Source organism: Paroedura picta, chromosome 16, assembly GCF_049243985.1.
Source record: "Paroedura picta isolate Pp20150507F chromosome 16, Ppicta_v3.0, whole genome shotgun sequence".
Lineage (NCBI taxonomy): Eukaryota > Metazoa > Chordata > Lepidosauria > Squamata > Gekkonidae > Paroedura > Paroedura picta.
Window position 1 is genome coordinate 14,372,856 of NC_135384.1, and position 17,348 is coordinate 14,390,203.

The 17,348-nt window shown below is 43.5% G+C and overlaps 1 protein-coding gene across 1 annotated transcript; it reads right to left on the bottom strand.

Annotated features, from left to right (window-relative positions):
- Positions 1-6,621: 6,621 nt before the first annotated feature.
- Positions 6,622-16,622, bottom strand: LOC143825415 (vomeronasal type-2 receptor 26-like). The gene is made up of 7 exons (XM_077313445.1): positions 16,603-16,622; positions 15,249-15,540; positions 14,606-15,130; positions 11,210-11,437; positions 10,710-10,772; positions 8,533-8,659; positions 6,622-7,520 (listed from the first exon to the last, which is right to left on the bottom strand). Exons 1-7 carry the CDS (start codon positions 16,620-16,622, stop codon positions 6,622-6,624), a joined length of 2,154 nt encoding a protein of 717 aa, XP_077169560.1.
- Between the last annotated feature and the right edge of the window lie 726 nt (positions 16,623-17,348).

Sequence of the window (17,348 nt, forward strand, 5' to 3'; positions counted from 1 at the left end):
CTTACATGTCACTTTTCTCTACCAGAATGAATCACAAAGAGGCTTAGAATCTTCTTCCCATTCCCTACTCCACAACAGATACTCTTGAATACAGCTTGCAAATAATTGCTTTTACAGTTAATTGTATATTATTACTAATAAGTAGTAGTATTGGCCAGAGGCCAAAGAGAGAACTCATACACAGATGTTACCACAAACTCTTCTTCTATACTGGAACACGTGTTGAAACTGAGATTGGGAAATAGCTTACATGTTTGTGCAGGGAGCAGAAAAGAGATGTAAAGCTGGGGGAATGTGGGAACAGGACAGAGAAGTGGGGAAGGAAATCTCCAGTGAATCAGGTTGGGGCCATAACTAACAGAATCAATGTCAGCTCTTTGTTCAATAGAGTATGGGCTAGAAAATGGGGAAAGAGATGACGATGGGTAGAGAAGTTACATCTTCCCTTAGATTTTGCAGAAATCAGTATGAAAGAAGGAAGGATTCAGTACATTTAGAGCCTATGTCCGAATGTTAGCCAAGACCTGAATCAGAGTTCTGGCTTTAAATCCCACCTCAATATAGTATTTTGGAACAATATATTAATATGGGATCTTTTCAGAACAGCAAGGAATGCAACAGAAGATAACAGAATGGTTTGGGATTTGATTAAAATTGAAGCATTGCTAATAAATTTACTGAATCAACTAATGAAGAGCAGTTGCTTGGAGGAAATGGGGAGAGAGTATTTAGCAAAAGTGTACAAAAACTATTTGAATAAAGGTTCCAAATTTAGATTTACTCAACATACTATGATCAGCACAGAGGAACAAGAGGACTCTTTTGCTGTTGGAACATTTCTTTTAACAGAAAAAAAAAACATTATCTGAAGAAGATTATGGAACTTCTGTGCTCTATTCAGCTAGTTTCTTCATCAAACTGAGATGGTTAAGGGCTTTAGGTTACTTTCCCCCTATAAGAGTCCTATATTATTATTGATAGTCATTTACATTCATCCCAGAATTTGGTATCAAGAAAACTATGGCTGATAACCTCACATAATCCTAATTATCTGTCCTAGAATGTTTATGTTTGGCCAGAGCAAGATGATGTAGCATTTTGGGGGAAAGGTGAAAACCAATAAGCTAGCAGCAGAGAACAAGATAGAGAAGATCTCCACAGCCACCACATATTTCCCTTTAGAGCTTAAGTACATTGGAATAAAGAAAACCAAACACTGCAAAAGACCAACATACTGAAAGTGATGAACTTGGCTTCATTGAAACTGCAAGGTAACTTCCTGGCAAGGAAAGCTACTGTGAAGCCCAGATAGCCAATGACAGAGTAAAACATCATATCAGAGCCGTCATTAAATTCCAGGATGATTTTCCTTGGTTGTGAATGCATATTCATTTGTGGGAAGGGAGGGGAAATACAAACCCAAACAATACAAATAACTGCTTCAGTTAAGGAACCAGAAAGGACAATGGGATACGCCAGTATTTTACCCACCCATCTCCTCATGTGGGACCCTGGTTTGGTGGCCATGGAGGCCAGGATCACAGTGATAGTTTTGGCTAAGACAATGGAAAGGGCCACACAGATGATGAGGCTGAAAGTAGTTTGGCGCATAAGGCAGGTTGCCTTCCCTGGCATTCCAATGAACATGAAAGTGCTGAGGAAACAAAGCAGGAGGCAGAGGAAGAGAATGTATGTGAAGCTTCTGTTGTTAGCATTCACAATGACCGTTTATGCACTGGGAACTTCACTGCCCCAGCTCCTTTGCAGGAACACAAATCGGGGACGGATGAGGTACACCAGGCCAAATGCTCCCTCATGTGGGCGGAAAAAGAGGTGGGGCAACCTGCCACGACTAAAACTCCAACCTGCAGCCCAGCATCAAACCTCCAGTGCATAAACAGTCAATGGGAGTATTCCTGTATTTCCAGAAAGTCCCAAGGACTAATGATGTGGCGAGAGAGAAAGATACCGCCAAGATGACAAAGATGATCCCTAAAGTCTCTTCATATGAAAGGTCACTTGGGACCTTGAGAAGGCATTCATGTTAGTCTTCATTTGGATAGTGGTCATCTGGGCATTTGACACAGGCATCTATATATAGAGGAATCAAAAAAGTTGCACTTGCTAGAATGCTGTTTTACCCATAGAAAAGAAAAAAATATTGTTATTTATGCACTACATGACTAGAATGATCCAAACAAATAGCAGAAAGATAACATCAAATAGCCAACATGGTATGCTGGCAAATGTCCTAGGAACCCCAATTTAAATTTCAATTGTACGCTGAAAACTTTCTATATGATTTTGTATTACTGATTCATTGTCAGCCTAGACTTCCACACACTGTTGCGGTAAAGATAAAAAGGAAGAGAGAAGAGCAATGCAAGGCACTTTGGGTTCCCATTGTGGATAAAGGGGGTATCCAAGAAGCAAATAAAGAGGAACGAAAACTCTATCTTTGGTTACTTAATCTGTGACTGAACACAGTGATCAGATTAAGTCAAATAAAAAAATCCAAATCCTTACCCAGGTTCGTCAACCAACATACGTGCTGGGTGATCTAGGAAAGATGGAGTGTTGTAAAAGAAAGTAACTTGAGCAGCATCCCACCAACAAGAAGACCCCCCCTGGCTTATAAAAATTGTGAGGAATTGGAAAGGGATCATCATATATGGAACAATTAATGGAACACACCCTATACAACATGGCAGCACCAGCAGCAACATGATCAGTAGCAGTAGCATCTTGATGACCAAACTTCCCTTCTGGCTGTAGAATATCACTTTGTGATCAGTCATATTATATCATATCATTTTTGTTGCATCATTCCTCATGTTTCTAATGAATTTTTTGATTCACAGCTTAAAATTCATATGACCCCCCCCCCACACACACACACACCCACACACACCAAGATTAAAGGATTGCTTCTCCATTAAAAAATCATTTCCCAGTCCTGAAAAATATAACAATATATGAAAAAATAAATAAAGCGGTTTCGTTCATTTATGATTTGAGACTTATTATAGGAGACTTCATAAAGAGCAGCCGTTGACGCAGCGGGGGCGCCCAGTGAGGCGCGGCCCAGTGGCGTCATGAGCCGCGCCGAGACACACTTGGAAGGGCAGGGCGCCGGCCTTAAATAGGCTGGGCACATGCGCGGCCGCCCTCTCTGCGCCGACACTGACTGGGACAGTCACCCTCCCACCCTCCCTTTGTTCACGTTCTTACTTCATCGCAGCCGCGGGGATGCTTGATAGGGAGCCTGTTGGCAGGGAGGCCTGTCTATGCACAGGAATCCCTGGAGTAGGGGACCCCAATAAGGGGACCGGCCAGTAACCGGGCGTGGCTTTCCAGCTGGGAGGCCAGGGGCCTGGGGCCAGGTGGCTGGGGGATGACAATGGAGGTGGACACTCATTGGGTCCCATCTAGCCGCTTCCCAGAACTATCCCTTGGCAGAAAGCATCCCATCCTACTGTCTGGGAATGAGGCGTGGAGCTGGACCACCACAGATTCTTATATGCAGCCGGACAGCTGACAGGTCAGGCTCCCATACCAGCATCGGGCCAATCCTCCATTGAGGGTGGGGTTTCGGTTAATAAAGGCTGCAGCAAATTTTGTTCTCCAGGAGCTGGAGTTGCGATATCACTGGTACAGTCGCCACCTGCTAGTCAATTATTAAATGTCAAAAAGCAGCATCTGGAAGGCTCTGAGTGTGCCTCTTAGCAAACAGATTTTTTCAGTTGTGAGATTTTCTTAAGATTTTATTTGTAACCAGAAATAATTATGGGATTGGTTGAAGAGAAAGAATTAAATACAATACTATATATAGAAGTGGTTTTTACATAAATGAGTAACAGTATCTGAGGGAAGGAGGCAAAGGAAAGGTACATGAACCAGAACAGGAAAAGGAAATACGATGGGTCACTAGAGACCTGTTTATATCTAGATGCAGTTCTCATGAAAAAAGTCTTGATCTTGTACAATTTAAATGAAGGTCTTATTATTTTGCTTTTACCTTCAGGAAGTCCACTGAAAACAAGAAAGACACCGGTTGTTTTGACACTTTAGCTGAAGATAACTGCCCCCCACTGAGGACTGCATCAAGGTCCTCCAGCTGCACTGTAAACTAGATTTGGAGGCAAGGATTTGTTGTCTCCGACACTGATACCTTTGTGGTTTGAAAATTGTCAGTATGTCTCTGGGAAATTCAGATTTAGAAAGGGTGGGGACCTAAGTGACTGATGTCTTCCATCTAGAAAACTATCAAATAGTTTACCTTTCCTTTGGCCTTGGCTTTGTGATTTAGTGTGTGCATGAGCATCCAAATGACTTGATGTGAGCAACCACATCCTCTTTAGCTAGTAGTAACCCAACACTGTTGCCTTCTCCTAAAGTACTAGGCCTAAGATGTATCAGCTGAAACCAATGCCTTACATGCTATTATAGTTAATTCCTGTTTCAAACTTGTCACAGCAGAATATATATGTAATGCATGTCAGAGATCCCTGACATTTTTCAGCCTCCAGATGCATTTAGAAGAGTTGGTTCTTATATGCCACTTTTCTCTGTCAGAAAGAGTCACAAAGCAGCTTATAATCACCTTTCCTTTCTGCTCCCCTCTACAGACACTCTGAGAGGAAAGTGAGGCTGCTCAGTCAGAATAGAGTGGTTCAACTAATTGTGGCTGCTAATTGATGTAAAAGAGGGTGGGCTATAGTGAGACATGCTGGCGCAGTAGATGCTGCAGTGGGTTTGCACAGCTGTGCCCATGGCAGTGGTGGCAGGGGTGAGGCCAGTGCATTTATTTAAGGTACCACATGATAGGCTCAGCCGCTCCAGTGGCAGAAGCCTTTGGCTTCCTGGATGCCCACCCTATTTTTAAGGTTTTTTGATTTTGTTTGCATTTGGTTCCCATCACAGCATTTTAATTGGGGGCATGAGATAAGGTTCTGTTGTTTGTTGGCTTTAGTTTTTGTACCAAATCCCTGAGGAGGGGGTCTCCATAAGAGACACGCTCAATCAGCAGTGCAGGCTACCTGGCTGGGTGGGTCAGGGGCTCTGAGCCAGGTAGATGGGCGACTGAATGAGGTGGCTGCCCATCAGGTATCCACCGAGATATAGGGTAGGTCTCTGGGGGCAAAGAACCCACCATCCCAGCTTGGATGGAGGTGGGGACCAGGGTGCCCCAGAGCCATGGCATTAGCAGTCAGATGGATGAATATGGCTCTCATTCTCACAGCAGGCCAACCATCCAGCAGGAAGCTTGTGTATAATTAAAACTGTGTTCTTAATATTGCCAATCCATGCTGTGTCCTGCTTGCCCACATGCCATCCTGCCAGTCAACAGCTTTATCAGTGCTGTGGTTTGCCTAAGGTCACCCAGCTGTCTGTATGTGGGGGAGTGGGAAATCAAACCTGGCTTGCCTGGTTAGAAGTCCACAATCCTAACCACTATACCGAGGGTGTTCTCCAAAATTTAGAACAGAGGTAGTCAAACTGGCCCTCCAGATGTCCATGGACTACTATTCCCATGAGCCCCTGCCAGAGTCTCCAAGCTCATGGGAATTGTAGCCCATGGACATCTGGAGGGCCACAGTTTGACTACCCTTGATTTAGAATATTGGTTCAGGTTGGTGGTCTTAAATACAAATCTGCTGCTAAAGGTGGAGGAGCCAACTACAATGTCAGTGAGTACCGTTATGCCTAACACTAAGAGCAGGTTTTCAGCAATTCAGGCAGAGCCTCTGTATGACTCGATCACATCAAAATCTATCTTAATTTTGTAGACTTCTAACAAACCTTTGCCAGGAGGAAATGACAAAAAACCACAAATCTTTTTCTGGCTATCCGTCTGCATAAACTCCTTGCAGAGGTATATAGCTGTATAGGAAGAGATTCTAGCCAGGTTTTGATAGAAATATTATTTCTTTTAAAAAAAGAACAGAAGTTAACATAATGATATTATTATTAACTTCCAAATTTAACACATTATGACTTGGAAGATCTGATGAACTGAAATAATTTCCAAATAATTGCATTTCTAGCTAATTGTATATTATTCATAATAAATAGCAGTAGATAACTTTTATTGTATTGGACAAAAGTCATCACAGTAAAGAAAATAAAGTATAAAAACAAGAATAAAATTATTTAGTTCAACTTAAAAGATAAGCAGAGATCAAAATCCCACTGCTGGAGCATTCAGAATTAACTCTAACATAAATTTCTTCCTTGTCTCATCATGGAGTGGGCATATTAAGAAGTAACAAGTGAGATTCTGAACCTCAAGGTTCCCACATATATATGTAGACATTAGGTACATGAGATTTGTCAACATCACAGGGTCTAAGAATAGCTTTGAATCTATATAGGTAAAAGCCTTCTGTAGTGGCATGGAAGTAATTTTAGCCTAACAAGGTGTTCTTTTATTGTTTTATTTATTTCTTTTCACAGAAACAACATTATATGAAGAAGATTATGGAACTTCTGTGCTGTGATCAGTTAAGTTATTCATTAGAATAAGATGCTTTGTGGCATTATATTACCTTGTCAACACAAGAGTCCTGTATTATTCTTCAGTCATTTACATTAATCCCAGATTTTATATGTCTAATATCCTCACATAGTCCTAATTATCTGCTCTCGAATGTTCATTTCTGGCTTCAGCAAAATGATGTAACATTTTGGAGAAAAGATGCAAACCAGTAAGCCAGCAGCAGAGGACAAGATAGAGAAGATCTCCACAGCCACCATGGATTTTCCTTTAGAGCTTAAGTAAGTTGGAATAAAGGAAAACCAAACACTGCAAAAGACCAACATACTGAAAGTGATGAACTTGGCTTCATTAAAACTACTAGGTAGCTTCCTGGCAAGAAAGGCCACTGTGAAGCTGACAGTGGCCAGAAAGCCCAGATAGCCAAGGACAAAGTAAAACATCATAGCAGAGCCCTCATTACATTCCAGGATAATTTCCTTCGGTTGTGCATTCATATTCATTTGTGGGAAGGGAGGGGAAATACAAACCCAAACAGTACAAATTACTACATGAATTAAGGAGCCAAAAAGGACAATGGAATAAGCCAGTTTTTTACCCACCCATCTCCTAATGTGAGACCCTGGTTTGGTGGCCATGAAAGCCAGGATCACAGTGATAGTTTTGGCTAAGATGCTGGAAAGAGCCACACAGATGATGAGGCTGAAAGTTATTTGGCGCAGAAGGTAGGTCAACTTCCCTGGCTTTCCAATGAACATCAAGGAGCTGAGGAAACAAAGCAGGAGGGAGAGGAGGAGAATGTACGTGAGGTTTCGATTGTTGGCTTTCACAATGGGAGTGTTCTTGTATTTCATGAAGGTCCCAAGGACTAATGATGTGACCAGAGAGAAAGATACAGCCAAGATGACAAAAATGATCCCTATAGTCTCTTTGTATGAAAGGTAGCTTGGGACTCTGAGAAGGCATTCATGATGGCTTTCACTGGGAAATCGATTATTTGGACATTTGACACAGGAATCCATATCTGCAGGAATCAAAAGAGCTGCTTCAATATTTCAAGTCTGTGAGTAGTTTCTAAGAGACAATAATATAATTGAGGTATAAATTAATGCCCCTCCCTTCTTTCTTCTCCTTCAGCTCCCCCTTTCTACATATGTGTCAATATTTTAGGACAATTGTATGGGCTTTGGTGACTGACCAGGTATGCAGACTGTTGAACAATCAATGTAGAAGAATGGGCTCTCTCATTCTTTTCCACTTGTTCTAAGGTCTACATTTTTAAAAGGGATATAGATCCTGTCATACCAAAATACAGAGAAATTATGCAATATAATTTGCAAAAGTATGCAATATAAGTTTATAATTTTGGAGATGCATTGATTCAGAAAGGAATTGAAATCATCTGAAGATTTTCTTCAGACATCAAGGTCTAAGGGAAAGAAGAATTGTTATTAGTGACCAGATGTTGTCTATATTTGAACACTAAGTGCTGCACGAAGGAAGTGGATGATTCCAAAATTGTAACAAAGGAGAGACAGAATCTGTCCAGTGACTTAATTAAGTATAAGAAGATAAAAAGTCTCTTATCTAATTTATTTAGACTTTGACTCTGCCAAAATGGTCTCTAGATTCATTTGTTTTCCATTTTCAGTCTGGCTTTTGTCAGTGGCAATGAGTCGGTCCTTGTTAATGTTTGAATATAATGAGGCTTATGCTCCTGTATAATGGAGAGTCAAGGCTGTGACGTCACAGCCACTGACGAAAAACAGACTGAAAACAGAAAACAAATTAATCTAGAGACCATTTTGGCAGAGTCAAAGTCTAAATAAATTAGATAAGAGACTTTTTATCTTCTTATACTTAATTAAGCCACTGGACAGATTCTGTCTCTCCTTTGTCTATATCTGAACAGCAGAAGTGTTGATGTTTAATCCTATGTCATGATAAGCTGCATGTCTCCTTTCCAAATGTTAGAACAACTAAATATCTGTTTTTTCTGTGTGTTCAACAAAAATGTTTTACAACATGTCTCTTACCCTTATTCTCAGAGACCATCCCTTCTGGACAGGAGGTACAATCATAGCAGCAAAATTTCTCTTCCTCCTTCTTTGACTTGCTGAAGCCAGGCTGGCATGCGTCATTGCAGACAGAAACAGGAATCACCTGTACATACACAGAAAGGGAGGGTAGCATCGAATAATTGTCTTTTGACAATGGGTGGCCTGACTTTTTTTTTTTTTTTGCTGGGGGAGTACATGTGATGTCAGAGGAAACAAATGTACACTTGGTATTAAGCTGCAGCCTTCACGTTATGTCGCCCAATATCTTGTCAGCCATGAGATACCTGAAGTGCTCACCACAGAGGTCAACATTAAGGGGCTTTCCGCACCGGGATCTTTGTAGCAAATTGGTCACTGAATGAAAAATCGCCATTTAAAATAGTGGAATTCGTCGTTATGCATACCTGCCTTTGTAGTGGTATCCAGTTGCGTTTTGTAGCGTTTCCCACAGGCTTCCGGTCTCGGCAGAAATCGCTAGAAAGGAAGCGCTATTGCCGAGTTCATCCCGCCCCTGGCCGTCAAGCAGCCAATGGGCAGCCGTTAGCATGCTCCCAAACAGCCCCTTTCCCTTTAAGAAAGTTAAAAAAAAAAAACAGACCGATTGCAACGAATCTGTGTTGATTCGTTGCAATGGAGAGACCCATCCAGCTGCCTGGTGTGTTTGAGCTGTCATTTCATCGTTGCCACGCTCCCTCCGAGTGAAACCCCCCCCCTCTCATGGGCCCGATATTCGCCTGAATGAATGTGTAAAAAATAAAGGGAAAATACATCAGCAAACGGGCTTTTCTGTTCTTTGTGCTTAGTGACTGAAGGGGAGGGACTGAAGCCGGGGAAGCCTCTAAACAGAAAGAGGCTTGCTGGAGCGTTTATCCCCGCTCGCTCGGAGAAAAAAAAATGGCGATCGCTTCGCCGGAAGATCAGAGGAGAGAGCCAGGGGGAGGGACTTTGTAGAAACCGCAACAATGTTAACGCACAGGTCTTTTTCGCTAGTGTTGCAGATTGGTTGCAGGAGTGTATCGCTTTCCGGAGGGTGAATCCACTTTTGGGGATTTCCCTGAAAGCGCTACAAGGAAGCGCTTTTTGCGGATCGGTTTCAGGTGTGTGGCAGATTGTCAATGACGTTGTGCATAATGGCAAATCAGTAGCGTTTTCAATTGGCAACCATTGTGCGATTTTGAAGGCGTGCGAAAAGCCCCTAAGAGAACACTCAACTTCTATTACAGCAAACAATTTGGAATATATAAGTGACAATAAGAATGAAAGATTAACAACCTGCAATATTGGAGTTTAAAATGTTGAATTTGCTTCTATAAGATCAGCCAAAGTTGGAAGTAAACTGGTGATGTATTCAATCTGGTCAGTTTAATGATTCAGTTGTTAAACCTCTGATGGATATTATAACATTTGCAGTTAATTTTTCTTAGAACTTATATATGCATCTGCTTGTTACACCAAACAATACACTGTTTTGCAGCTGAGAAACTGCTTAGTGCAGTGAAATGGTCAAGGTGAACTTCACCAGGGTATTTTCTCATGGTAGCTGGTTTGGTCCCAGTAAACAACTTAGATTTGAGTCCAGAAGAACTTTGAGACCAACATGATTTTTGTGGATAAGTTTTCAATAGTCAAAGTTTCATGTGTCAAAGCTCCAAGAGAAGGTGCTTTGACTTGCAACAAGTCATACTCTGAAAATATTGATCTCTATGGTGCTATTGGACTTCTAGATGTTTAGCTGAATATAGTTACATGACCTGACCAGGAAAGTTCTTTGATTTATACTAAACGATATTTAAATTCAAGTATACGTGCTTCTGGCTATTCAAGTCTGACAGGATCTTAGAAGCTAAGTAGATTTGGTAATGCTAAATACTAGGATGGAAAACCACCAGGGAAGTACAGGGATGCCAGAGAGAGGCTGTCAATAGCAAAGCAAATTTGTTTTCTTACCTACAGGGTTTTCCTGAATTGAGCTGCAACTTGGATAGAACGTTTCACAACTACATAATCGTCCTTAAAATTGTTTTCAGGACAGAATTCCAAGTGGGCATACATTAACCTACACAAAACTGTACAAGAAGTCTCACAAAGTCCTCATCTTCCAAATCATTACAATAAAGAATGGTTTTCAGACTCACATATTATAAGGCATTTACAAAAATTGAGAATTCTGCTAACCCATCTGCTCTCTTCATTGCACTACTACGCTCTACATAACACTGAAGAAGAAGGATGAAAACAACTATTAAAAACATGGTAATGAAAATTGGTAGGATATTTATCAAAATTTTAGACCAAGATTTTGAAAAATTCTATTTTCATTATCTATATTGTAAGAATCCCTTCTATATACATTCTATATTTTTCCTCTACATGAGCCTTGTACTATGGCAGCTGACAGGTATCATAATTCTTGGGGAAATTGAAGCAGTAGGTATTCAATAAATTTGGCAGAATGTAGTAGGAGAATGCTTCAAGAGGAATTTAAACTGGAATGAATAATGTAACCTTCCATGAAAATAATGGGAAGAGGCACATGAAGAAAATGTGGTTGAATTAACCTCCCCAACTCACACATACAGACAACTTCATCTATGCAGGAAACAGTAATGGTCTTGCTTTCCAAGGAAGCAATTGAGTGGAGGAAATTAGACACCTGGTTAAAGCTTCTGTGCCACACAATTTGATCATCTTCTAGGGTGAGCTCATTCTCTGAAGGGGCCTGAGGATCCAGTCGTCCAACTTTCAACCTTGCAAATGACCCATTGGAGAAGGTAACCCAATTGGTAACATCAAAAACTGTAACTAATTCTCCATCGTGATCAAACTGTATGCTTTCCCCGACGGAATTGTTGAAAAAGGTTTTCCTTAAAAACTTGTGTAGCTAAAATGAAAAACAAACAAACAAGATAGAGAGTTACAGTACTGAAAACATTGAAGCCAGGTTTTAAAAAGTCAAACTACACACAAACAAATCAAACACACAAACAAAATTATATTTGAATCATTAAGTTGGTGAGAGAATTGAACATGCAAAGTGCAATTAGAAAGAGAAGAATTCCACTTGTGATACGTCGACAGGTATGAAGCATTCCAGTACCTGCCACGGCTCTATATTCTGAACATCCAACCTCCCACCTTCCAAATGTTTTCTGCGTTCGGATTCATGTGTGTGGATATTTGTCGTGGTTCGGTCCTTGGTGGCTTGGGAGGCTTCATCCCCAGATACTCCTCCGTAGTGGCTCCCCTCACGGACTTGCTAGGTACCAAGGGGAGAGGTCCTCGCGCCACGCGGCCCAGCGCAGCGCTCGGCTGGAATGAGAAATCGGAGGCAGCGTTCCTGGCCCTCAAGCAAGCTTTCGCGTCTGAGCCCACGCTACTGCACGTCGACCCAACCCAGCCGATGGTGGTACAAGTCGACGCCAGCGACGCAGCAGCCGGGGCGGTTCTCCTGCAGCGAGACAAGGCGGGACAGCTGAGGCCGGCGGCCTACCTCTCACGAAAATTCGCCGAAACGGAGCGGAACTGGTCTACCTGGGAGAAGGAGGCGTTTGCGATTAAGTTCGCCCTCACCGAATGGCGGCATTGGCTGGAGGAAACAGAGGAGCCGTTCGAGGTCTGGACAGATCACAAGAATCTGGAGGCGCTCCGGCAACCGCGATCCCTGAACGCCAAGCAGATGAGGTGGGCGGAGTTCTTTTCGCGGTACAATTTCAAGCTTGGTCACATCCCCGGCAAAGAGAATTTCCTCGCGGACGCCCTCTCCCGTCTGCCGCATTATGGGGAGGGGTACGCTCCCTGCACCAGGTCCGTGTTTGGTGAGGAGCAGCTGGGACGGGGGGTCGTCACTAGGCGTCGGGCCAGGGAGGAATGGGAGCCCGACCCGGCGACCGCCCCGCTCCGAGACCGCCTAGTGGCAGCCTACGGGACAGACGAGGAGCTGGCTGAGCTCCGGGACTCTTTGATTTTGGACTCCGGTCTCTGGCGGACGGGGGAGGCGGTCTACGTCCCGGAAGGGCTACGACGGGAAGCCCTCAGCCTCTGCCACGATGCTAAGACCGCCGGGCACTTCGGTTTCGTAAAATCCTGGAAGTTGGCCCGGCGGCGGTTTTGGTGGCCCAGTCTGCGGCGGGACACAAAAGCTTACGTCAGTGGTTGTCCTGTCTGCCTGACCTGCAAGCCGGGGGTTGGCAAGCCGAAAGGTCTGCTGCACCCGCTCGAGGTCCCGACCCGGCCGTGGTCAGTGATCTCCATGGACTTTATAACAGACTTGCCTCCCAGCAAGGGGAAAACGGTGATCTGGGTGGTGGTAGATCTATTTTCCAAACAGGCCCATTTCATTCCTTGCGCCAGTGTCCCCAGTGCTTCACAGTTGGCTCGGATGTTCCTGGATCACGTGTTCCGACTGCACGGGCTGCCGGACAAGGTGATTTCCGATCGGGGCTCACAATTCGTGTCCCGGTTTTGGCAAGCTTTCCTGCGCCTGTTAGACATCGAGCAAGGGCTGAGCTCCGCTTACCACCCCCAGACGGACGGGCAGACCGAGCGGGTTAATCAAGTACTGGAGCAGTACTTGCGGTGTTTCGGTTCCTATCATCAAGACACCTGGGTGCCCCTGCTCCCCCTGGCCGAGTTCGCGTACAACAACGCAGACCACAGCAGCACGGAGATGTCGCCTTTTGCCGTCGTCTACGGGACAGACCTGAGACACTTCCCGGAGCTTGGAGAGGTCCCCGCCCGGGAATCGGCCGACCTTCGCGAGTGGGGGAAGCGTGCCGGGAGCTGCTGGAAGTCGCTGCAGGAGCAGCTCCACAAAGTCAAGGCAGCGCAGAAAGAGGACGCCGACCGGAAGAGACGACCAGCTGAGGAGATCCGACCGGGGGATCGAGTTTACCTTTCCACCCGGAACCTACGGTTGAATTTGCCCAGCAAGAAGCTAGGCCCTCGGTTTTTGGGGCCTTTCGAGGTCTTGGCCCCGATCAACGAAGTTTCGGTCAAGCTCAAGCTCCCCAAGAACCTCCGGCACATCCATCCCGTCTTTCACGTGAGCCTTCTAAAAAAAACTCCGGACGGTGACGTTTGGCACCCCGTGTTTTCCCCGCCAGCGCCCGAGGTCCTGCCGGGGGGGGAGCACCACGAGGTGGCGGATATCCTGGACTCTAGACTCCACAGGGGGAAGTTGCAGTACCTCGTGGAATGGAAGGACTTCGCTTTGGGGGACCGGGAATGGGTCTGGGCAGCGGACGTCCTTGCGCCCCGACTCACTGAACGTTTCCACAAGCGGTATCCTGGCCGTCCCGGGGGGTTGGAGAATGGACCTTTGGGGGGGCAGAATGTCGTGGTTCGGTCCTTGGTGGCTTGGGAACCGGACCGAACCCTGCCATCAGAGGCGCCCGCGATCACGGAGGTAGGGCATGGTGATCATAGGCAAGCCGGCAGCTGGGCGCCCCACCCGATCGTTGAGGTGGCAATGGCCGCTAAAGAACCTCAATGTCCCCCTCCACCTTTTGACAAGGGCCCGGAGATGGCCCTTTGTTCCAGGAAAATGGGCCATCAGGAACCCCGGAAAACCTCGCATATGTGCATGAGTCATGATTGTATCAGCATGTTCCCTCCGCAAGTACTGGGTGGGGCAATACAGCCTAAGGAGGTGGGTTTTGTATAAAAGGGAGTTTCCACCTGGAGTTCAGTGGAAGCTCTTACTCCATACCAGCGGACTCCACGTTGCTGAAATAAAGCTTGTTCCTGTTGTATCGTTCACCAGGCCTGGCGTGACGTTTTCTTCAAAGGGGCACCCTGTTTTTTTTCAGTTAGCAAGCGGGTCCCCGACAATATTGTGTAAAGCATGGGCCACGGCATAAACAGCATTGTAGACATTATAGCTGTGGCCAGTCATTTGCATTTCAAAAAAAGGGCCAGGAAGGCTCTCCAGTTTCTCCTCCCCACTGCAAATTTTCTTCATATCCCCTTGCTCATATTTCAATGCACAACTAAATGCTTGCTCCCAAAAGATCTGAATGAAACCATCTTCTCCAGCCCAGGATGGTCTTACGGTCTTCAGGAATTCTTGGAATCCAGGAGGCTGATTGGAATGGACTGCAAAGGATAGGGCACCATGGAGGGAGTCTGTTTCAAAAATTCGTTGGATAGAATATGACTCAAAGTCCCAGTGTGATGTAACTATCCACACCTTACCCAGATGGGGTAATAAAATGAAAGGAAATAAATATAGTGTGATTCTTAAAGTCAACATGGCATGAAGTTCTCCGTAAACATAAAATACATTGACTTTTTTGTCCATTAATATTGAGTAGTGTTCAGCTTGGTTTGTAACAAATTCTATCATGTCCTTTACGTAAGTCACTTTTGTTATTTTGTATATGAATGAAAAACAAATGCTATTCTCAGAAAGCAGAGGTATTATTCTCTGCAAAAACTGGTTTCCCATGTCATCATCCATAGCCAGGAGCCCAATCCAAGTCCATTGAAAATGATGAAGTAACTTTACAACTCCCCTGTACTGATGGGCGTCATCAGGCACCATCTGATATATGGAAGGGAATTGTTTTTTGTCATCCTTTGCAAGGGAAAATGACCCATAAGTCAGCTGAAAGAAAACACATTGTCATTTTTATTAATTATATCAGAACATTCAATCCTATGCTGGAATTGTTATGTCTATGTTTATAGCTTACTTGAGGTGTCTTGTAGATGTTTAGAATGGAGGCCACCTGAGCAGAGGTTTCAGACAAACGCCCTCCAATTACAGCTACGAATTTCTGCTGGTTATCACAGCTGAAGTTAGGTGCCTGCTTCTGCTGTGCAGAAAGTACACTGAGAGTGGCCTTAAAGGTCATTCTTCCAAGGCCGTAGCTATTGAGGATGTAGAGACCCAAGCTGGTGTTTGGTAAGAAGTTGGGATTCTCATTCAGCTCTTTTACAGCAAAAGCCAAGGCCAATATGTGCTGGTAGTTTTTTGTGACTGACCTACAGAGAAGATATGTAGGAAAGCAACCAAAGTGCATTTACAGTGATCTTCCTCCCAGCTGAACTTCTAGTTTATGAACTGGTTTCTTTAGCAGTGCCCTTAGATATTGTGCCCATAGAGGTGTAACAGACTTATAAGGTTTGCCTTTGCCAACCCATTTTCATATAAGTTTGGTTTCACATGGTATCATTGTCATCTCTTTTGGTCCCTATACTTTTTCATGTGATTTCAGACTTCTTACATTTTTCAAATGACAGCTATTTATACTCCATGCCCTAAGTCATTCAAAGACTGTCCAAAGCCTGCTGAAATCCAGCCACTATATATATTTTAAAAATAACAGAAACTACTATCTATAGTGACTCCAAGGCAATGGTCAGTCTTATTAATTTTTATTTATTGGTTTGTTCATTCATTCTACTTTTATGCCCTGTCCCAGCCAGGCCTTTTCAGCTCACAACAAATATAAAATACAGGGGGAAAAAATGTCAATACCCTTGAAATCCACTTGCACCTTCCTTTCGAGTGACCTAGGCACATTGCATTTATTTTCAGCTTTTATGCTCCCTGCTTCCAATAAGGTCACCCCCATCCCCTGCCAGCTGGTCTGGCAGACCTGGCAACATTCTGAACACCTTTGGTTGTTAGAGTCAGCGTACACAAATGACAATCCCAAACCTTGTCGGAATGCAATTCATCCCATTGAAAAGAAGTGTTGTTTATACACTGCATGATTAGAAAGATCCAAGTAAACTGCAGAAAGATAACATTAAGTAGCCAAAATGGTATACTGGTAAACGTCCTAGAAATCATAATTTGAATTTTCATTGTGCCCTGAAAGCTTTCTATGTGATGTAAGATACCTTGTCAGCCTAGTCTCCCACACAGTGTTTTGGATAAAAAGGAAGAGAGAACAGCAATGCAAGCCACTTTGGGTATCCATTGGGGAGAAAGGGGGTGTCTTAGAAGTAAATAAAATGAAAATTCATTCTATGATTGCTTAACTACTGACTAAACAGCGTGATCAGATTAAGTCAAAGAAAAAATGTTTAAATCCTTACCCAGGATCATCAACCGGCATACTTGCCGGGTGTTCTAAGAAAGATGGAGGGTTATTTAAGAAATCAACTTGAGCGGTGATCCCACCTATAAGAAGGTCCCCTTTCTGATAAAAGTTGTGAGGAATTGGGAAGGGGTCATCATATATGGAGCAAATAATGGAAGACGTCCAACACACGATACAACTTGGCAGCACCAGCAGCACCAGCATCAGTAGCTGCAGAATCTCAATAACAAAACTTCCCTTATGGCTGTAGAATATCACTATTCCGCCCATCATATTTTATCACATCAGTTTTGCTGCATTATTCTTCATGTTTCTAATCAATGTTTTGGTTTACCCATTAAAATCCAAATGACCCCCCCTAAGAAGATTAAAGGAATGCCTCTCTATAAAATATCATTTCCCAGTTGTGAAAAATAGATTAATATAAGATAACATATATAAAGAGGTTTCGTTCATTTTATCATTTGAGAATAAAAATGGAGTATTCTATCTTATAAAAGGAGAATTCAAAATTATTTCATTTAATTTAAAAGCAGAATTATTATTCCACTGAGTGTGGGTCTTTGCAAACAAATTTTTCCATTGTGAGATTTTTCTGATTTTTTTAAAAACCCAGATCTAATGATGGGTTTGGTTGAAGAGGAAGAATGGGATACAGTATGATAGATAGAAATGATTTTTAAATCAATGTGGAACAGTATCTGATGGAAGGAGTTGAAGGAAACCTACATGAAACAGAAG

Coding starts and splice junctions, on each gene's coding strand:
- LOC143825415 (XM_077313445.1), bottom strand. CDS start 16,622: ATGCCGGTTGATGATCCTGG. Junction 11,438..14,605: donor TCCAAGAATTCCTGAAGACC/GTAAGACCATCC, acceptor TTTTCATTTTAG/CTACACAAGTTTTTAAGGAA. Junction 7,521..8,532: donor GATGGTCTCTGAGAATAAGG/GTAAGAGACATG, acceptor TGATTCCTGCAG/ATATGGATTCCTGTGTCAAA.